We start from the raw sequence: 22,542 nt of genomic DNA on the forward strand, positions 1-22,542 counted from the left end.
ACGAATGCGTAGTTTGTAGTTAAATCTTACTTAATTTTCACTTTTTTCAACTGTGATTTGAAGTAGCTAAACCTCACTCGAATCAATTTCTGAAGATAATTTCAGATTCAGGATTAAAAGCAGCATTACTTTGTCACTAGTCATTTGAAAATTTTCAAATTCACCCATGAAATTGACACACCCTACTGTCTCACTCTCGCCTCTCCATTCCTTTCGCCACCTTCGACACTGCTAAAAGCGAAAAAGAGAACGCACACAGTTACCCGCTAGTTGTCTTTATTGTCCCTTGGCCGACGTTACCGCACGCTTCCCCCGTCGCACGATCCTCTTCGTTATCGTTCAATTAAATATCGAGCCACCCCGAAATCTCGCCGTGAACCTCTAAAACGCCCCCGGTTAATACACCATGAATCGACACATCGACGATTAACTACGACAGATATCAATGCGCGACGTGTAATTTTTGGTTCGCAATAACGTGCTACTGTATTAATAATATGAAGCTACAATAGAATAATTTATATTAAATTTATATACGTTATGTATAATACAGGAACTATTATTATCGCATACAATTGCCTTCCCACATAAATGATTCGGTCGTTTATAGTTGCCCGCCCTTTCTGCCCGTAGACGGTGTTGCCTGCGAGTCCTGCTACTCTTCTTCGTCCCTCCGTTTCTCCCGTTCTCGATCACGAGCGCGCATCCCTTTACATAAGACCAACTCTATCGTCTATCCATATTTCTCCGTCTAGCCTGTTCGCGTAATCTCGGAATAGGCGGTAAGAATGCGCGGGACGACGCTGGATGGAAATCGCGTCGAACACATGGGCATCCGCCGCGGGGGGCTTGAGAGAAAGTCGCTAATAAAATTTTTAAAAATAATCTTCATTAAGTTGATACCACCCTGGTAGCATTTATTGTTGGCACTTTGATGGCCAACTAATTCCCAACTCGGGGATACTGTGGGCCAACCAGAAATGCTACTAGGGCGGTAAATAAATATTAAAAAAATTTTCATTAAATCGGTGCTACAAAATGGGTTGAAACAAGCAACGAATCGTCGCCTGTCAACTAAACCGTCTCACAAAGTTTCTTCCACCCTGGGAAAAAGTCTGCGGACGCCCTTGTTCGAACACTGCCGCTCTGGCGACTGCTATTCCGCCGCGTGGATGTCGAAACGAGCGTGAATTTATTGTTACCCAATGTTGCGTGCCGTTGCACACGTCGACGCGTAAAAACAGCGGCGACTTTGCAAACGTAATTTTCTTAGCGCAACGACGACTTCCTGCCCGCCGCTGGCGCGCGTTAGCTCAAACGAGTCGCGTTGCGCGCCGATCGTATAAATAATTCGCAGACTAAGTCGCGCGTCGAACGTTCAATTTTTATCGCACCTTTGCTTCTTTTTCGTTACGAACGTACGCGATCGTACCCCGTTCCCCGATCCCGCGGCACCCCGGCGAGTGGTGTCGCAACGTCCCCGCGTTCCTCGGAACACCTTTCCGCCAGTGGGGAACGTTAATTGTATCGCGAGACGGACGGCAGCCACGAGAAGCTTGCGTCCCGCGAAATCGCAGCCTCCCGTGGGACAGGGGTTTAAAGAAACGTACGAAAGTCGTCGGATTCCTACAGTATTTCGTCGGAGGATGATTCACGACCTCCCATCGGAGGCCAGTTTACCCAAACAGCTGCATAAATTCTGCGCCGAGGATTCCAGCTAATTCCTGACAGCAGTGGCAGCTCTTTTATTCCAGTGACTTGGAAATCTTTCAGAAGAATGTGGCTGCGTTTAAATTCTCTTTTCAGCAACTCTATTCCCAGGAATACATAAAAGCAGCGGCGCGCCCTGACGGGGCCTCTTGCACCCCCCTCAAACAAGGGTCTTTGTAAAAAGAAAGGAAAGGCGGATTTTATTGTTCAAATGAATTTCCATCGTCGCCTAATGCATTTTATTGAATTTGTATTAAACGTATCTTTATCCTCCCAAGATTAAATCCTGAGTGCGCCACTGCATAAAGGTATTTAGGTTCTTTAATTAATTTTAAGGCCCCAGTAACGGTGCTTGCTGCATTATTTTCCGAAGAATTACTCGATCTCCGGCCCTCCTCTTGCGACACTATCTCCTCTCAATAAACCCGCGCGGTACGCGCGCCGCAGCGGCGGGAATTGACGCGAATAGGACCAAGTGGACAATATACGGTTCGCCGAATGGAAAAATGACGGACACGAGGCTGCGGCCAATAAAATGCGCGCGAATAAACAGCGCTTTTAACGCCGATCGTAAAGCCGAGATATATTAAGTACGAATATTATATGGAAATTCTGCTGGCGCGAGATCGGAGGCACTGGAACGATCGGGACTATTCCAGGCCTGGCCGTCTAATATTCTATGCGCGCTTAAGAATGTATAAATCGGCGTGCGATCGTTAAGCGTAAAATATTCCCTTTCGAACCGGCAGAATTCTCTAGGCGAGCGCCGCGAATCGAACGACACCGAGCGTTCCTTCGTGAAACTTTCAATCGCCGTTTAAAAAGTGGCCCGCGCTAACTGATGCTTGGATAAGTGAATTCGTTCCAGCGTTCTACGTCGCTGAACGAAAAAGAAGCAAATTTATGAATCCTTTCGTTCGGTTCAGGAGATTTGTGCGGCGCAACGACGGGCTCCGATTATTCCCTGCGATTTACAACGGCGCGTCGTTGTGCGAAGCCAGTTAACGCTGAGAAAAGTGCAGCCACGGGTTAATCGGGTTTCAGCGACTTCATTGATTGCGAATCTACGTGCCATCGTCACGCGACGCCGAATAATAAATAACAACTCGTTGCAGAATCCTGGGCGTCCGCAGGGGGTTGCTTGTTGCCTGGAGGCAAATCCGCTTATTTTTTAAACGTAATTTTTATTAAGGGGCTATGCCTAGTCAGGCGGTCGAAAAGAGGCGAATATTTGTGAATTTTTTTTGAAGAAGCGGAAGCGTGTATTTTTACAGAACTTTTTGCGATTAAAAGAGCAACATTTAAAGAACGTTTGGTAATTTTTTCGTAGAAAAATATTTACGTTTATAATAAAATAACGAGCGACATCCAAGAAGCATTTTTTAAAATTTGGTTTTGCGGTGAGCATTGCCATTCGGAATCAGATTATCTAAAATGAAAAAACAAAAAAGATTTCGTTAGTATATTAATGTATCCTCAGGTTGGCGGAGAGAATTTTCCGAAATATTAAGTTAATACAACATGAAAAATCCTGATTTTTTTGCGTAATTTTTGCAGGAAGAAATCAGAATTTCAACTTTAAATAGCTGCCATGTTGTTTTAACTTAATATTTCGGAAAATTCTCTCCGTCAACCTGAGGATACATTAATATACTAACGAAATCTTTTTTGTTTTTTGATTTTAGATAATCTGGTTACGAATGGCAGTGCTCACCGCGAAAGCAAAATTTTAAAAATGCTTCTTGGATGTCGCTTGTTATTTTATTATAAACGTAAATATTTTTCTACGAAAAAATTACCAAATGTTCTTTAAATGTTGCTCTTTTAAGCGCAAAAAGTTCTCTAAAAATATACGCTTCCGCTTCTTCAAAAAAAATTCACAAATATTCGCCTCTTTTCGACCGCCTGACTAGGCACAACCCCTTAAGGGGTAACGCCACGATGATAGGCGATAAATGGTAGGACAACTTTGGAGGTGATTTTAAAGAAATTTATGAACCTTATTAAAAATGTAACATAAGGTTCTTATATGTATAAAGGAGAGCAAAAAACATTTTTTTCAGATTTTTTGAATTTGAAAGTATTTTCCATTTGAGTCACGTCCGTTGGATTTCGAACAAAAAGACAAAGTTTTGAAATCTGCACACTACATACTAAAGAAGAACCCAAGATTTTAAAAAAATATTCACGTTTGAAGAAATGGCGAACATTTGAATGCAATCCTTCTTTGCTAGAAAATTCAAGGTGATGAGAAAATTCGAATGTTCGCCATTCCTGCAAAAGTCCATATGTTTTCGAAATCTTCAGTACTTCTCTAGTATTTTGTGTGTAGGTTACAAAACTTTTTGGCTTCCAGTTCTAGGTCCAACTGTGTGGACGTGAAAAATTCCACTGCGGAACGACTCAAATGGAAAATACGTATTCGCTGTGCGGCTATTGTGCCATTATATTTTATTTAAAAAATCTGACAATTTTGTTTCTTCTTCCGTAATGAGTTTCGTTCAAAAAATTGAGGTGATCTCGATTTTTTATCGAATAAAATGTTTTTTATGAATATTTACTTTTGCAATTTGTTGTCAACAGAATACTGACTAACTTTTGTTCGAAACATTTTTTTTCCAAATTATTTAACCCTCATCCGTCCCTGGTGTGAATTTCACACAGTTTTCCCGTAATAACAGAGCAGAATAACTGCACATCGTTTTATTTTATGCGAAAGTTGTGAAAAATCTAAGACGCAAATCTTCGCTCATCAATTTGAATAAAAAAAATATCGAAAAACTACTGTTTACCTTGTGATTTCATCGATCTTTTACCACTGCGTCAATTTGAAACCGAGGGACAGATTTAGTTCGTGAAATGAGGAACGGATGAGGGTTAAAATCACCTCCAAAGTTATCTTACAATTTTTGGCCCATCATCGTGGCGTGACTAAGTTCACGCTAAAAAGGTGACTATTTTAAATTCCAATTTCGAATTAAATATGCGCCACAAACTGTTTCTCAGTTGCCCCTCCTGGAAAAAACTCTGCGAACGCCCTTGGGCAGAATTAGTCGTGCCATTTCATGCGCCAGTTTCTTCGGACACGACGATCTTGAGCAACCCCCGCGCCTATCAAGGACGTGTTTCGAAATACTGCTTCTCGAAGGCAGTGGCGCACTCAGAGGGTGGAGCCAAGGGGCCCTGGTACTCCCCAAGAAGGGGTTTTGTAAAAAGAAAAGAAAAGAGAATTTTATTCTTCAAATAATTCTTCATAATCACCCAAAGAATTCGATTGAATTTGCTATAGAAATATTTGTATCCGTTCGACTCGGCTTCGCCCAGGATTAAATCCTGAGTGCGCCACTGCTCGAAGGAAAGTCGTTCGATTAAGTAACTCGGAGCACGAGCTCCAAGCTTGACATTTTTCATGAGAACATACAAATTTGCTGAACTGCAGTTAGACGCTGCATTGAATACTGTAAAATGTTGGTGGTTTTGGGAGTACATGCAGTTTGCATTTGTTAAATCCTCCTCTCACTGTAATTAATCCCAGACCTCCAGGTCCGCATCTGTACCTGTTGCTTTAACACACGCAACACGGACATCGATAGAAAGACGTAGTAGCTTCCTTCCTTCCGCCGAAATGTATCCTCGGGATTAGCAGTTCCGCGTGTGCATTGCTGAATGCTGTGAGCGCGCGTAAATTAGAAACGAGCCCCCGCCGCGTCGATTCGCCTCCAAAACATCCGGGCAGCGCGCACTGTGCTCGCGCCTTCGAACGGGGCAGGTTGCGCACGCCGAGCAGGGTGAGGAAAGGCCGCGGGTTGCCAGCAGTCTCGGAGACACTCAAAATAAATAAATAAATAAACCCTTAGGGAATCCCTAATTAAACCGCATCCTCTCGGCGCTCCCTGCGAGTCACCTGGCCTCCTATTCCCGCCGATCGGGCCAGAGCCTCGTCCTTCCGCGAACGAATTCCTGGCCCCGTGCCCGCGCCGGCTACGATCTCAGAATGACGGATCGAATTTCGAACGCAAAGACAGTCCCGTTCGGGGAACACGCTCGCGGCCCGTGCGACGCTCAGCTGCAGGCTCCGGTCGTCGAAAAGCCGCGCAACCCCCGTCGAAATCGCGCGAAACCCGAGGCGAACTCGCGCGCCCTGCTGCCTACGTAACCTGATTACGATTAACTCTTCGAGTACCGCCAAAACTGCCTCTACACCGAGCCAGTTGGCTGCGCGTCCTGCGTTGCTTTGGACTCCGGAAGCTCCAGAAATCGCCGCGAAATCAACCGACCTCAGGGTCGCAAGATAAATCGTGCGGATCCATGCTTCTTCGGAACACTCGTCTGTCGATCTATCCTCCTAGAATAGATCGATTTTCAGTGGCTGCTTTCGCGACAACGAAGGAACGGGGGCGCGCGGAACAGCTATTATATTCCCTTAGCGGTAATTGTTTCAATGAATCGGCTCTGGAAATGAGAGCGGTGTAAGTCGCGCAGTGGTTCAAGTGGTTTAAACAGTGAGACAGTCAATCTCTCGAGCGGTCTCAGCCGCTGCAACTCTCGTTCCCAATGCTAGTCATCGGAAGATACAAATGTCCGTAGCACTATGAATACTGTGGATCACGGTCGCGCACTTCTCATTCGAACCTGACATAAATACCGCTGGAAAGAGCGAGCCGGTCCAGGTGGCGGGACCAGCGATCGCCGGCTACGCGAAAGCGCGTGCCCCTAAAACGTCACCAGCTCCGTTTACTTCGAAATCGGCTCTGCGTGCTATTGAAACAGCGGCCTGCAACTAGCTACCCGTACCTCGGCAAACCGGCACGCGGCGATCGCGTTGGTTCGCCTCGGTTCGCCAGCTCGCCGCCTTAAGGCCCTCCGAAAACAGAGGAAAGAATACTGATCCGCCCTTAATCTACCTTGTCGCGCACGCCGCTCTCCTTTCGAGAATTAATGGCCGTACGTTCGAAATGCGTCCTCCAGTGTCTAGGTTGCATCGCTCCCGTCCTCGAGGTCCCGGGGAGGGTCCTCGTGTCGACAACCGTGGCGCGACACTCTCGCCCGGTCCCCGCGGACCGGGCCCCGAGGGGGAGGGGGTCTACGGCTTACGTCGCAGCGAGGAGGATCGACCGACCGATCGATCGATCGCGCGGCTACGACAACGCCATGGAACGATGCGTCTGCCCGTTGTACGATAAGGGCTCCGTCTCGGTGTCCTCGAATCTTGCGTCCTCGTCCGCCAGATCCACGCCGTAGTTGCTCGAGGTGTTGTCCTCCTCTGCAACGAAACGGAGAGCTTAGTATGTGGCTGGTTGGCTCTAAATGCTGCATGTGTGCTCAGCTGTGTATTAAATCAAGCTGGTTTTAAAGATTCTTTTCTTCGTAGATGCAACATGTGACGCAATAAAGCTTTTAGGTATTTATTAAGCTACTCTTTTGTAGTGTACAAAAAATTTAAAAGATTTTTTTTTAATTTGTTTTAAAACTTTAAACGCGATTATCTCAAAATTACAATTTTTTCAACTGGTGCAGGTGATTGCAAAAATACTATTTGACCAATTAGTCTGAAATTTTTATACGTTATTCAACGCGTCAGCGGGTGTCGCAGGGACCTTGGAAATTTTTTTTATTAGCAATTTCATACTTTTTACGAGGCAAAATGTTTGACAAATACACCGTATTTCGATAGTTAAACTTCAAACCTCCGCTATCTTGTTATTCTTTTATCGGTCAAAATAATTATCCTCCTCACGATAACCACACTCTTAATGACTGTAATGCACTTTGAGTTTTTGGTTTTACACGCGTCGTTCTCACGGAATCGCCTCCACATCTGTGCGATATATTTAAAAAAAACTGTTAAAAATTTAAAACAGATTTTTTTTTATGCTGTCAATAAGTGTATTAATAAGTAGAAAAAATATTATTTACGTTGAACATTCCGTTTACTAAAGAATAAATCCTAAAAAATGACAATTTTTCACGTCTTCACAGTGGAATGGCCCCTTAAGGGGTTAGGTTTATTTTAGTTAGGGCCATTTTCATGATCTTTTTCACATAAAGACACGTCATATTTTAAAAGCAAGGTATAGTCGTTGCTCTGTATAAATTAAGCTGTATTCTCTGCAAAAAGAAATTCGATATCTTAAGAAATGGTGCCATAGCAGCCCCTTCTGCCAAGGCCTCTTCCTGTTCTCCCTTAGTTAAAGCATTCGTGGTACCGACAGTATCTCAGAGATTCGTGGACTGATTTGAATAAAATTTTAAAACAGTTATGGCTTATAAATTGTAACTTAAAACACGTTGCTTGACTAACACAGGTGCCTCATTATGAACGTTCAGATGCGGGATGTGTGGGTCAGAAGTGTGCGGGAGATTTGAGTCGACCCACACATCCCTACTTTCTTTTTAATGAACTGCTTTAGCTACTATTTTTACAGGCCTACAATGTCACTTATTTATAAAAGAAAGTCTGAGAGAAAGAGAGAGATGGAGCGAGAGAGAGAGAGAGAGAGAGAGAGAGAAATACTTCTGAGAAAATATCGCATAAAAAAAATATTGCGTTTAAGTCTTCCGAACAACGTAGCTGGTACCCAGCAGGACACCGATTTTTTTTTTTCTAAATTCGATGTTAATTTGATTAGTTTTGAAAATCTAAAGTAAAAAGTTAACGAACTACTTTCAATACGTTTATACTTATTATGTTATTCCTTTACAGCTTTTATTTTATTTATTTACTTCATTACTTTTATATGTATACATATGATTTCACTTTGTAGCTAATAAATACACATATAAATATATAAAAGTCTCCTATATTCACACTAAATCTAATAGAAAAATTTAAACGACCCATTTATCCCCATTACCTGACCCAAACCTCCCCACACGAGGGTGGTGCTGGTCGAATAATTACTTTTAGAACTTTTATAACTTCAAAGATTTCTTTGGAATAATGAAATGAAATGCTGATGGGGCATTGATGGTAAAACCTTACTAATTATAACTGTTCACATTTAAAGCGTGTTTCTCTCTGATTTTGTTCAATGTTAGAGATTAATTAAAATCTGACCGAAACCTACCCACTCCCCCCTACTCCGTTGCTCTCTCTCTCTCCTCTCGAGATTTTACAATGCTGTTGACGCTTCCGTGACTTACATCTGTCACTGATCTGCTAATAGTATTTCGCGCTACCTTCCCCGAACGAAGAAAGATGACAAGCCCGTGTCAGAACCTCTGTCCTGGTTATTGTTTGCAAGTTCTTTGTACCGTTGCTCCGCCTCTACGGGTTGCTGCGCAAAAACAATGGTAAACCACTGAAAAGCTTCTGCTCACGAACGTGTTACAATCTCTCTTATAATTTGCGTAACTGTTGAGCCCTCATTGTATCGTTTCCTGATGTAATTACGATATACGAGCGGGCTTGCAGCATGAAAGAATCGCGCGTTCAACTGCGCCCATTGTGATCCAGAGAAAGGAACGCACTCTGCGTACTGCCGTGTGTGAAAACGGCTGTTGCGAATGCGAACGTGTGCGGGATAGTTAAACCCTCATAGAGCTCCTTGCGCGGGACCGTTCGCTCTTATATTTATTCCTATGAGCTCTACCGAATCCTCGGTTCACCGATGAATTAATTTCAGCCTCTCTCCACCTCCAAAGTCGAGGAAATTCATTCCAATGCCTCAGCAGGTACCGAGTAATTAAACGTCCACGTTCCGAGTGCAATTGGTGAGGATAAAGTGGTTTCGTACAGTAGCGATCTCGATGGCAGACATAACTCGGTTGCTATTGCGAGCGTGCGTGACAAGCAGAACGTTCTACCGGTTTCAATCGATTCTTGTCACGGTGCAAAAATTACAGACTGCGACCGTGGTAAAGCGGTTAATTTAGAGCGCTATAAATCGATGCATAAAGTCTCCCGCTTATGCGCGGCGCGCAACAGGTTTCTACGTCTATGCGAAGGGATAGACAGAAGAATAACCCTGTCCACCGGCGATATCCAGATCAACTCAGAAACGATTTTTCTTACTTTCCATTCTTCTTCAATGCGATACAGGGACGTGACTAGGGAGGACAGTTGGCGCGTCTACCCCGTGCACCGATTTGCGGGGGATGCCAAACGAGAAATCTTCGTAGAGAAGAGACATAATTTTGGAGAAGCTACATCGATGGCTTTATTCAAATTTGTATATTACGTTATTTCGTTAGGAACAAAGGAGATACAAATTTTGTGGAAAAGTAATTGGAATTTATCTATCGAAAATTTATTTATCTGTTATCAAACAGCGAACAAATTAGTTCAACTGCAATATGTTTGAAACCAGTTTATAAACACGTTTATTATAACTGTTTTTTATGTAAAGTGTCGACGCAATCTTTTGAGGTGGCAATATAAGGGGTTGAAATGTTTGGGGCGGCTAAACAGAATCCTTGCCCCGGGCGCTGTACAATCTAGTTACGTTCTTGATACGATAGCGTAATCCCTAGACTTACCGATAATGTAACTCGAGGAACTTTATTCAACTCTCCTTTTTCAATTTTTTATTAAATCACTTTACTCTAATTCAATCTGTCCAGATTTAAGGGGAGGTTCCGGTCTAAAAATCGATTTTTTTATTTCATTCTTCGAATGTTCAACCTTCTAGGAATACGCGTTTAAAAGGATTTTTTGAAATTCCTGAAATTCCCGAAGTTATAGGCACTTGAGTAGCGGCAAATGCATGCAAACTTTGAAAGCGTTGTTTCTGAAACAGTGTTCTTAAAATCGGCGGAACCTGTATCTCGAAAAGTTATTATCCGATTCGACTGAAACTTTTTTTATTTCGAAGAATATACTTCTGGCTTGTGGAGAAACCAGTAAAATTTAAAAAAATTTTAAATTTGTAATTTTTAAGGGCGTTGAAAGGACGAAAAATATAGAGAAAAAGTGATTTCAAACTTCAACTGTCGTTATTTTCTCAAAAACTGTCATTTTTTCTAATTTTTACTGCTTAGTCCACGAACGAGTTTCACGCCCTTTAATAATCTGATATTGGTTTCTATTTCAGACCAATAGTTTAGGTGCCACAGGTTCCAGCGATTTGGATGAATTTATTGACGCCTCGACTTTAACGACTCCCCAGTGCCGTCTGCAATGATTAATTATAAAACAAAAAATATATTTCTATAGCTTAAGACATCCTTAATACAATGCAACAAGTCCCATTAAATTATACGCAGTAATTTTCCTTTAATAAATTCCTAAAGATCACCTAGTTCTATGGGCTCTAGACCGGAACAGCCCCTTAATGCCGAGGCTCAACTGACCCGTTCTCATCAACAGCCCTCATCGCTAATCAACCCCTCCGCCCGTCTCAATTACCACGCCATCCCGTGGAATCCTCAAACATATCCAAAGCAATCTCCCAAGTTCCCGAGCTCGATCAGATACATAAATAATCCTCCACTCTTCTTCAACACCTCCTCCACCTCGAACGATTATCTAATCACATGTATCTACATATGTTTGCCGCTGGGAAACCTTCGAATATCCCCGGAACGGCCAGCCGCGAGGCGTCCGCGTGACAGACACTCTAAACGCAGGATGAGCTAACGAGCCGCGTCTTTCCGCAAATTTGTCTCCTTACCCTCCCCGCGGCCGTCTAGGCGAGCAGAAGGCCTCGGCCAGGCAGAACTCCAGAATTCCGCGGCTAGCTCCGCTCGCGGGTTCTCGCGATTGACCGTGCTTAACGAGCGAGACAGGCGAGCGCGTGGGCGCTGGCAACGTACACACGTGTACGTATCCTCGGGGGCGACACGAGCAACGCGAATTCCACGGTGGATTACGACGATCGCCCGGCACCGCAGACGGCCCCGCGAATGGTTCCACGCCTCCGAGAGAAAAAGATAAATGGCCAGACGCGTGTTCCGCTTTATCACGGCACGGGAAACGCGGGGACCCGTCCGCGCCGTCCCGATTCCCGGCTAAACGCGAAATGAAATCGGAATGGGAAGTGCCGACGGACAGGCTGTTACCGGGCCGGGCCCAGGGGGACGTTCTGTTGGCCCGCGATGAAAAACGACTCCGCGTCCCCCCGGCCCTTCAACCCTCTCTCTCTCTCTGTTTTTTTCTTTTCAAACAGAGATTTACTAACAGTATCCTTGCTCATTTTAGTGCGAGACTCTTGAGTTATTTACATCGGATAAACGGGACGCGCTTGGTCCTTTTGCATTTCGTCGGGGATACCTCGCTAGTAACGGCGGAGCGGCTCAATTGTGGCATCGCAGCTAAGAAACGGGATTTTCTGTTTCCTCGCGGCGCGTTACGAAACCTTACACCTCCGCCCGTAAGTTACTCTCGACGAGTGTGAAGTAAGATCCTGATCGATCATTATTAAAGTGCTAAACGGTTTCGATGGATATTATACAGTGCGGTATATCACGCCGTATGGAATATGTGTATCGAGTTTTAATAAGTGTCCTTAGTCAAGAGTTATGACGTTTTTAAGAAACGGGACTCATTATAGGCCACTTTGATGCCTGAGACAACTTTGAACACAATTCACTTTCGTCACATTTAGCAAATTAGCAATAAGTGATGCCTAAGTTGTCACGTCGAATTAATTCCAAAGTTGCCTCGACTCTTTTCAATGAGAATATTTGATAATATTTCGCGAAACGGGTAATACGGCTCTTCTGATACTTGGAATGGAAAATTTGTCAGTGTTTCCGCCACCTAATATGAATTAATGTACTGTGAGTTTGTAATCACAGTCACTTTGGCGTATATTTTTGTGTTATTAAATTGCTATGACTCTTTTAAGAGTAAAGGATGTGCACCTGTTTTATGATTTTTTGGCCCTTCTTAAGGGACTACTTAGGCAGTCAAATCGCTCAAAGATCAAGTAGCTTTGCGAATTATTTCCGAGGAGATGTAAGCAAGCACCGACTTTTCCTTTTACACAATATTTATTACTCTCGCGTAGAGTGAAAATATATTTTTGTTGGCTACATGTCTGTATTACAAATAGTGCCACGTTAAGTTGATCGAACAGTGCTTTAGAAAAAGTATTTTTGGTTCTGCCCTGATATTGACCTTAAAAATACAGATACAACGATTTCCTTGGAATATGTTTCTCCTAGAGCCTGTGATTTCAGAGTGAACCTCCGAAAAAAGAATTGAACCTAAATTATTAAAATAGCGACTAAGACAAGGAGATTTCTAATGTCGATTTTCGGGTGCACAGTGTGCTGCTTTTTTATCTCGGAAACTAAAGCTCTTACACTTTAATATTGAGGTGCACTCCAGAAAGGAATATATTTCGAACTTGCGGTATAAATTTCAAGTCGATCCGAACCTCCGTTTTTTCACAATCAGGGTAAAACCACAAAAAAAACAGTAGTACAAATCAGACGACTATGGCCCTACCATATACATGTATACACATACTATCAATTTTTTTACAGTTTATAGTATTAATAAACGTTATCCAAAAGTACTAGCCAATATTTGTATTCACATGCTCGTAATTAATTCGCAAAAAATACTTGATCTTCGAGCGATCTGACTGCCGAATCCCCTCAAGTCGCGAGTTGCAGGGCCCCGGCCTAGGAGCGCCAAGTCTCCGAATCTGCCCCTGGTCTTAATACTGTGCAAGCGTTCACGGAAGCGAGTATTATACATGCCGAGCGTGCGATGCCGGGTAACTTTCCATCGCGCGCTTGCGGCGGTCGGAGCGGTATTTTTTTTTTCTTTTTATTTCATCCGAGCGTACGTTATCTATCATAATCGCGTGCCGAGAACTTACCGATGTAAAGAGGAGAGGTGTCGTAGGCGTTGCAGGGGCCGGCGTGTCGCGTCTCGAGGACGAAGCCGGTAACGCAGGCGTCCTTGACGATGTGACACCAACTGGGATAGGTGATATTGTTGGTGGCGCACAACATGGTCGCCGATGGATCTCGATCACGGTGTGTCCGGTTCCGGACTCGCTCCCGCTTCCGGGGACAACGATAGGTACAGGTCACGCAACGTGGTCGGCCCGACTTCATCTCCGACAGACACGTCTGCCCCTCGCGACAACGAATCGTGGTACAGTCTGCGTTCTCTATAAATAAAAAAAAGCACAGCGACACCGCGCGGTTAGGGCCTGTCTCTTCACAGTTTCACGCTGGCGTACCGCTTGCGATACGCTCCATCGGCTTTCGGACGCTTCTTTTCGTCACTGTTTGCTCTTGGAAGCTATCCAGTTCGCGTTACGTTCGCGTAATTACAATAGGGCGGCAAAGGAGTCGCTCTCTTCTTTACAGTCGAATGGGGATCGGCTTCTTAATTCTTCCACTTGGTCCGTGTAATTGGATTTCATTCGAGGTATGGGGTAAGCATGGTTGCTTCGCGGTTTTGGAAGAGATTGAAGGTGGGCTTTGATAGGTAGCTTCGAGGAAGGGTGGTCGAAGCCGGGGATCCACCTGGAAGCTAAGCGAACTATGCTATGGACAGCATATTTTTGTAAAATATTTAAAAACATAGCACAGCTTAGCTTAGCTTTTGGTGGATTCTCGGCTTAAATTTTGATAGGTGGTGGGGAGCTGCTCTCTCTCTCTCTCTCTCTCTCCCTCTCTCTGTATTTAAGGAGGAATACCACTGTGCTGGTCGGAAAAGTAAGCCATTTTTAAGAATTTTTTTCAGGAATAATTTATAGCTTTTATATGAAATTTTTATTACCCAGCTTTAGTACAATCTCTTAAGAGATTATAAAAAAATTAAATAAAAATCACGCAAGAATTTTAGTATATTAATTAATCCTCTAGACCCCCACGCGTGCTGATCGAATGTGTAACTATGGAACAGCAGGTGCGAAATCAAATTTCATTTTTCTTTTATAAACTATATGGATTCTTTGATTGGAAACAATTTTTTTTACGCTCGAAAATCTGTCCAACTTATTCGCGGATTTTTCGAAACTTTCCTTCTAAAGCGCACCATTTTTACAAAAATAATTTGCTTAAGAAATGGGTACGCGCAACGGAAACTACACTCGTATAGTTTATAAAGAAATAATGAAATTTGATTTCGGACCTGCTGTTCCATAGTTACACATTCGACCAGCGCGCGTGGGGGGGTCTAGAAAATTAATCAATATATTAAAATTTCTGCATGTTTTTCTGTTTATTTATTTTTTATTGTCTCTAAAGACATTGCACTAAAGGTAGGTAATAACAATTTTATATGAAAACAATAAATTATTGCTGAAAAAAAATTCTTAAAACCGGCTTACTTTTCCGGCTGTCGCCGTGGTGTTCCCCCTTAAATGGGTATTTATTTATAATATAATAACTTTTACTGCGATTTGTTGAAGGTAATTTTTTAGACGAAAATCATAGGACAAAGTAATTCAATATTTTTGTGCAAAGTATGCGCACACATGCTGGGTAGCTTTACATAATATGTAAGAGGCAGTCGCATGTAAATGAACAGTAAAGATTAGGTACCTCCGCGATATTCCTTTTCCTAGATCTTTCGTATCATGTATCCTGTCTCTCATGCAAATGAAATAGCACGCGAATGCACTATAAGTGCCCCCTTATCTTTCAAATATCCCCAGCATGTATTAAGAGAACGTACGAACCCTTCGAACAAATTTCATGGGAAAATAGCTATCATACCGATTCGATAGGAATGTCCCCTTAAGGTGCCACAAGTCACTTAAAAATTATTATTCTTATGAATTTTATTTTATCATACGGCAGCACTCGTTTATAAAAGAAACTCGTTAGATTTCCTAGCCGTGTATTCTATGCGACTGCTATCCAACAACTGATGGAAGCTGCTATGAAGGAGTGACGGTATATTACACATACATTGTACGTGCAAATGATTAAACTAAGCTTTCTGTTGCTTTGTGGGATGCACGAGAGTCGAGTAGATAGGTACGCTAGAGGTCTGGCCAGTGAACGCGTTAAGACTATAAGAAAAATGATTATAAAAATATTATTTATCTCTTGCGGCACCTGAATTTTTTTTCTCAACAGAATCCAGCCTTTGCGGTCTTAATCTGTATCGTTAATGATTAAAGGCAAGTTTTCTTTACTATTAAAATTTTTCGTTCCACCCTAATAAATAATCCCTGTCCAAGAAAGCACAAATTCAACGCAATTATTCACCTAGCCAGAGATATGTGCAATCCCGCATCTAAAAAACTGAATTAAAATTCACCTATTCCCTTCTCATAGTTCCTCGTGAGCAGGAAAGATACTTCCCGTACGTAAGAGTCTACGTCAGTGATTGTAACCCGCTCGGAGCCGGTTACTAGTAGCATAAGACAGTCTAGTTCGGCCAGCCACTTAATGGGGTACTCTGGTCATCTGGCCGAAAGATTGAGCAGGGCACAAGTAGATGAATATTACGTAAAAAGTTTTGCGCGGTTATATTTGTTATTCGTTGAGTAAAAAATTCATAAAGTATTGCTGGTTTTTTGCGGGTTACAATCCCTGGTCTACGTGCCTCCGTCGAAGCCAGAGCTCCACTGTACCTTTCGCCCTGACGTCTGATCGATTAATGAAATAAGTGCCTCCATATTTGATGAGACGCGAGCGATCGACAAGTAGGCACTGCCAATATTCCATCGACCAATCGATCCACCCATTGAAGTGCCGCGAGGCAAGGAAAGAAACGCGGACTCACGGTCGTGCGACCAGGCACCGCTGAGAGTCTGAATGAATTAGCCTCGTCGCGGAAGACCGAGCGTGAACCGTCACGAAGGAACACGTGTATATGTTATATAATAACGAATGATATTGAAAGGGGGTCTGGCTAGTAGTAGAAGGCTGCTGTGACGAGGCAGAAACGAGAGACAGGTTCAATCGTCGAATTAGACACGCTCTATCCTTGTCCAGCCGGGCAGCTCCGTGCGGTGACTCGTTTCGCAGACACGATTACCGCAATAATATATCGTTACACCTACTTGGGTCAATGGCCCACTTCTCACGGCGGGGTGATCCTGCAAATGTATTGCTCATTTTTCATTCTGCCAGTCGCCGACGCGTACGCGACCCGATGAGACGTTACGCAATTCGTGCATCGGCTGTCCGCGTGTAGACGATAAATAATCCTGCCGTAGCAGGGTGGAATTTCGAGCACGTGATATTTTCGTCGCTTCCAGGAAGACTGCGAGAAGCAAGGGTACAAAGTACCTCCGGCGTGAAAGATCCTCGAGAGTGGATTAGAAGTAAGGCACAGTTTGACGAAGAAATTGAGAAATTGAGATGTATGTGCGAGGAGAGCTGAATACAGCTTCTCTCAAAATTAATTATAGGATAGCAGATGAATTATTGGATATTTCTTTAGCAGAGGAAACATTAAAGTTTAAAATATCCAGATCAAAATATCAACAAGGAAATGTTAAAACTCAAAATATCCCGAAGGAAATATTAATATTCAAAATATCCCGGAGGAAATATTAAAGTTCAAAATATCCCGGAGGAAATATTGAAGTTAAAAATATCCCGAAGGAAACATTAAAGTTCAAAGTATCCCGAAGGAAACATTAAAATTCAACTGTATCCCGATGGATATATTAAACTTCAAAATATCCAGATCAAAATATTCCGAAGAAAACATTAAAATTCAAAATATCCTGAAGGAAACATTTAAATTCATAAGTATCCCGATGGAAACATTAAAATTGAAAATATCCCAAGGGAATATAAAAATCCAAAATATCCAGATCAAAATATCCCGAAGGAAACATTAAAATTCAAAAGTATCCCGATGAAAATATTAAACTTCAAAATATCCCGAAGGAAACATTAAAATTCAAAATATCCCGAAGGAAACATTAAAATTCAAAATATCCTGAAGGAAACATTAAAATTCAAAGTATCCCTAAGGAAACATTAAAATTCAAAAGTATCCCGATGGAAATATTAAACTTCAAAATATCCAGATCAAAATATCCCGAAGGACATTAAAATTCAAAAGTATCCCGATGGAAATATTAAACTTCAAAATATCCAGATCAAAATATCCCGAAGAAAACATTAAAATTCAAAATATCCTGAAGGAAACATTAAAATTCATAAGTATCCCGATGGAAACATTAAAATTGAAAATATCCCAAGGGAATATAAAAATCCAAAATATCCCGAAGGAAACATTAAAATTCAAAATAGGTATGCCGAAGGAAACATGAAAATTGAAAATATCCCGAAGGAAACCTTAAACTTCAAAATATCCCCAGGGAAACATTAAAATTCAAAACAACCCGAAGGAAACATTGAAATTCAAAATATCTAGATCAATGGAGATGAGATTTTCCAAACTTTTCTATCTTCCTTAACGCGATGCCATAATTTCTAGAATTACCAAGAATACCACTTGACAAGCTTTATTCAACTTTTCTTTCCAATTTTCATTAAATCCTCCCCCACTTTCGAAACTAAACGACAACAGTGCATTCTTATACCTTCTATTCCCTCGTTACCCATGGTATACAGCCTTCCCAGCGATCTCGCACGCTCCCGCGATGAAATATTGCCGAAACTCTATTTCCCTCCAGGCTAGACGCTCTATTATCAAACTGGCCTGGCCGGCACGTAGCGTCCGGCTGCTCTAGGCTCCTAGTACCGCGCGTGAACCACGGATCGGGGCAATCATCGTATCACCCGCGGCTGTGGTTGTTGTCTATGTGGCCGCACCACGTGGCTGCGCTAGATTAATATTAAGTGATTCACGCTCCGTAATGCGATCCTTGTTGTTAGAGACGACGCTTAGACGTCTACGTGCGTGCTTTTTACATACGGAGGCCCACTCTCGTCGCTTGGATCTCGCTGCACGATACCCAGGCCCGGCGTTACATTGTTACACATTGAGAGACATCTGCTTAGCCGGCAGCAATTGAATTTATTAAGGCACATTACGCAAGTCGTGGTACGTGGAGTATTACACTAATGAGAATACAACGACACATCTTCGTTAGAAGAATGCCACCGGAACGTATCGAAAGCAAACACTGGCTCGCTTCGCACCAACCGGAGCGATCGATCGAATTCCAATCCAACTGCTTCGATACGGCCATTGAAAGGGAACCAAGTGCCCGACGGTAAAGATATCTGCATTTTTCTTCCTTGGCAGCGATGAAGAATGCTTTGGACTTCGAGTAGATCTCATGTTGACACCAAGGTAATCGTGTCAGCTCGTGCGTTTCATCTGTGGTCTAATCAGCAGCTACGTTATGTCAATGCTACGCGAGGTTGAATGACCAATGACCCTTGCGCGCAGCGTTGCATAACATTACGCTCCGTTTCTTCGCCATTACGTGTCGAATGATACGATAAATTGCAGTAATCCGTTGCGTACGACATTCAAGACGAATGATTCGCGATAACTATATTACGCAACGCTGCGTACGTAGAAAACAGCACGGGCGATCCAGTTTATCGAGCGCACTCGCCCCGATACTTGAGCTTTCTTCCGCCTCCTTATAGATTATCGAGACCTGCGCTTCTTGGAACAGACCGTCGGTTTCAAGCTCTTTTTCCGAATATGAAGAGAGAATGTCCCTTTCACGGAAAATACATGAATTATCGAGACACTTGGTATCGAATGCGTCTCGAAGTGGTCAAAGAAAGCAGCGCGTCAAGGGTGTGAAATATAAAGGGGAACTGTCACGTTTACGTAGTTCTAAGGACGCGGAGAACCTTTTGTACTCTAATACCTTATCTCGCTGACATCCTCCAGGTTTTTTAATAGTACCACGCGATCAATTGATCTGTCGCGTAGCGCAACGAAACCACTGTTGCATGCGCAGCACGTGTCTCAAACGCCAACACTATCCCATCCCTGCCTTTAAATTTCGCAGAATCACGGACCTCGAAGTTCTCCATTTCGTCGACGTTAAAATCGCACGCACTGGAAATTCAGAAACTCGTGCAACTCTGTGTGCAAGTAGAGCAGTTCATCCGTAACGCAAGCCTATTTTTTCATTGCGCCATAGTGCGGTTTTAGGGGGTGAAATCACCTCTTCCTTTTCGTGGAATATCTCGAGAACGGTGAGAGATATCGAAAAGATGTTTGAACAAAAGTCGTACCTTTTGTTCATATCTACAAAACTGCGTAAAATAATTATCGAATTAAGGATCGGTGGTGGGGGTGACTTGAAAAGTATGGATTTTTCGATAATTATTTTTACGCAGTTTTGTAGATATAAACAAAAGACGCAAGTTTTGTTTAAACTTCTTTTCGATATCTCCCACTCTTTTTGAAATATTCCACGAAAACGAAAATTCTGCATTTTTCTCAAGCGGTCATTTCACCCCTTACAACCGCACTATGGCACCGAGAAAAAATAGGTTTGTGTTACGGGTGAACTGCTCTACTTGCGCACAAAGTTACATCATTTTATGAATTTTCGAGTTGCCTAACTTCCCCTGTGAGTGGCGTGTGCGTAGTAGGCACTACTTATTACCGGAAGGGAGGGTTTGTTAATCCGTAGTATGTCAGTGGAGGTTTTTAGAAAACGTAACTACTTGTTACTTGCGGCGCAAGCGATTTACAACTGGACGTAATAAAAACTTCAAGTCAATGGAATTGTTACTATCATTTTAGGCTATCCCAGTAGAACAGGAAATTGGCTCACTGGCGTTTATTACGGAGTTCCAGTGCGTTCACTACTAATGTTTATCTGACAGCTCGTGCTCTCTGAAGGCCCCCGATGTATTCCCAAATTTTTTTGATCGACAATAGAAATCGGCAACCTATAAAAGCGAGTCTCGATAGACCCGAATTGGGCTAAGCACGCTAGCAGGCGATTTACTGGCACTATACTAAGAATAAGCGGGTTATTTAAGAGGAGAAGCCCGCATGAACGGCTTATTTTTCTATCAATATTTAGGAATTTTTTGCAAAGATACCAATGCGCTAATTATTTCGTAAGTTTAAGGGTACTTTATTTAACATTATAACAAGTAAAAAAAAATTATAACAGTAAAATTATAATAAATACAAAAGAAACAGAGCAGTATCTAAAATAGGTTCTTTCGAGATGCAAAACGGCGCCTCAAAAAAAAATTTTTTTTTTCAATCTACGTGCCAATTGTAAGAATATGAACCACAAATGGTGTAAAAAATTGCATATTTTAAAAATGGCGGAACTTCAAACATTTTCGCCAAAAATTGGCGTTTTATTTGTTTAAAAACAGTAGTTAAAATCAATCATTTGGTTAAACATTGCGGTTCATATTCTGAAGAATATTATAAACTAAAAGTGTGTGAAATTTGAGGTTGATTGGTCAAATAGTTTTTGAGTTATCCCCGGCGCCAATTTTGAGAACGCGGTTTCGAGAAAAACGCGTTTAAAATGCGTTTTAGAGTTGAATTTCGTCCCATAACTTTGAGAATATATTTTCGAAGCGTTTTAGAAACGATTTATAAAAAAATTGTTTCTATTTTTCGCCCTATTTATACGGTCTTCTCCCCTCAAAACACTACGAGTTCATTCGCTAAAATCACATTTCTCCACTTGTTCCATTACATTATTCGGCGATTTACAATAACGCCACAGTAAAAGCACTCGGGCATTATTTTTCTTACGATTCTCCCCACATTTCCCAAAGGATTGTCATTCATAAAGGACAAACGTTCCCATCGTTGAATCGAAGTAGCAATTTATCGAGCGATTTGTGCCAGTTCGTGAAGCTTCTCGGAAAGATGAGAAACGCGGCTGGGTAATTGGCTGAATAACGATCTAAAACGAATCGCGGGCAAGCAATCGAGGCTAGATGTCTATCTGAGCAGAGCAGCGCAACCGCGCGACAACGATATTGCGAAAGCAGAAGCGTCGCCAGCAATCCGCCACTCCGTATTCACAATAACGATATTGGGGGATGGTTACGTGCCCGCGGGCTGCGCGGGGCATACAGAGGTGATTCCCGCACAGCGCTCGGCCCGTTTCCCCTTACAAGTGCCCCCGTAGTTTGCGCTAGTTAGCTCCCGGTGCCCGCGACTTTGTCAAACGCATCATGTCGATCTACTAAGTACACGTTACGGCTCCTCGCGGTCGACGCTTCAATGGAGTCATAAATTACCGAACAGCGAGGAAGAGGCGTAGTCGGCCGAATGTGTCCTGTTTGCAAATCCGCGGCGCAACGTGGTTATGATTTATGATTCATATGTGTGACGAGGGTCAACGCGAGAAGGAATGCACCAGGCCATCACGTACACGTACCACGAGCACTGTGGTTTACGGACGGGCATATGCTCGCGAGGCACGTGCTCGTTAAAGAGAATTACGCCTCGTCTCTCAACTGTTGCATTGTCTTAGCCCGGCGTTTATTTATTCCGCATAATAAAACGTATTTCGCCCGAGACGATCGACGACGATGAGGGGTTTAGGGAGAGCGAAGCGCTGCGTGCTGAAAAGCTTCCAAATACTCTCTGGCCACTCTCGAAAAATGCCCCGTCGCTGGCACAGTTTTGTGCAGACCGTGGAAAAAAGGTCTCAACGATCTGCTAGCAATTTTGAGAGCTGTGAGAGATTACAGAAAGATGTTTGTCTTTGGTTCCTTTTTGTTCTTCAGAGAAGTAGGACCGTCGGTGAAAGAAATTCTTTGGAATAAATTCTTTTTCACGCACGACGGAGATACGCGTCGGTTCTTTTAGCAGGATCGCGCCGTGTCGGAAATTCTCTCTGTTGAATATTTAACACGATCGGCTAATTATGAACACTTGGACGAGCGCCACGGTGTAACGAACGAACGCACCGAAGTTATTCGACTGACAATGTCGGTGTCAATCCGGATTTCCTTAATGTTTTTCTACTCGGCGCATTTTTAACGGGTTATAAATAGCGGGCAATTCGCGATTATACCTTAATC

General features: G+C 42.9%; 1 protein-coding gene across 3 annotated transcripts in view; it reads right to left on the reverse strand.

Annotated features, from left to right (window-relative positions):
* Positions 1 to 22,542, reverse strand: part of LOC143367698 (follistatin-A-like) — a 94,697-nt gene that overhangs the window by 3,514 nt on the left and 68,641 nt on the right. For 2 of the 3 annotated variants that reach the window (XM_076809784.1, XM_076809783.1), the window contains 2 exons: positions 13,482 to 13,778; positions 3,887 to 6,973 (listed from right to left, as the gene is read on the reverse strand). In XM_076809784.1, the coding sequence (XP_076665899.1) occupies positions 6,849 to 6,973; positions 13,482 to 13,778 (422 nt within the window). In that variant the 3' untranslated portion in view covers positions 3,887 to 6,848. Of the gene's footprint in view, positions 1 to 177; positions 232 to 3,886; positions 6,974 to 13,481; positions 13,779 to 22,542 lie in introns of those variants that run through there. The other variant, XR_013085079.1, reaches the window with a different exon arrangement.

Source organism: Andrena cerasifolii, chromosome 4, assembly GCF_050908995.1.
Source record: "Andrena cerasifolii isolate SP2316 chromosome 4, iyAndCera1_principal, whole genome shotgun sequence".
Lineage (NCBI taxonomy): Eukaryota > Metazoa > Arthropoda > Insecta > Hymenoptera > Andrenidae > Andrena > Andrena cerasifolii.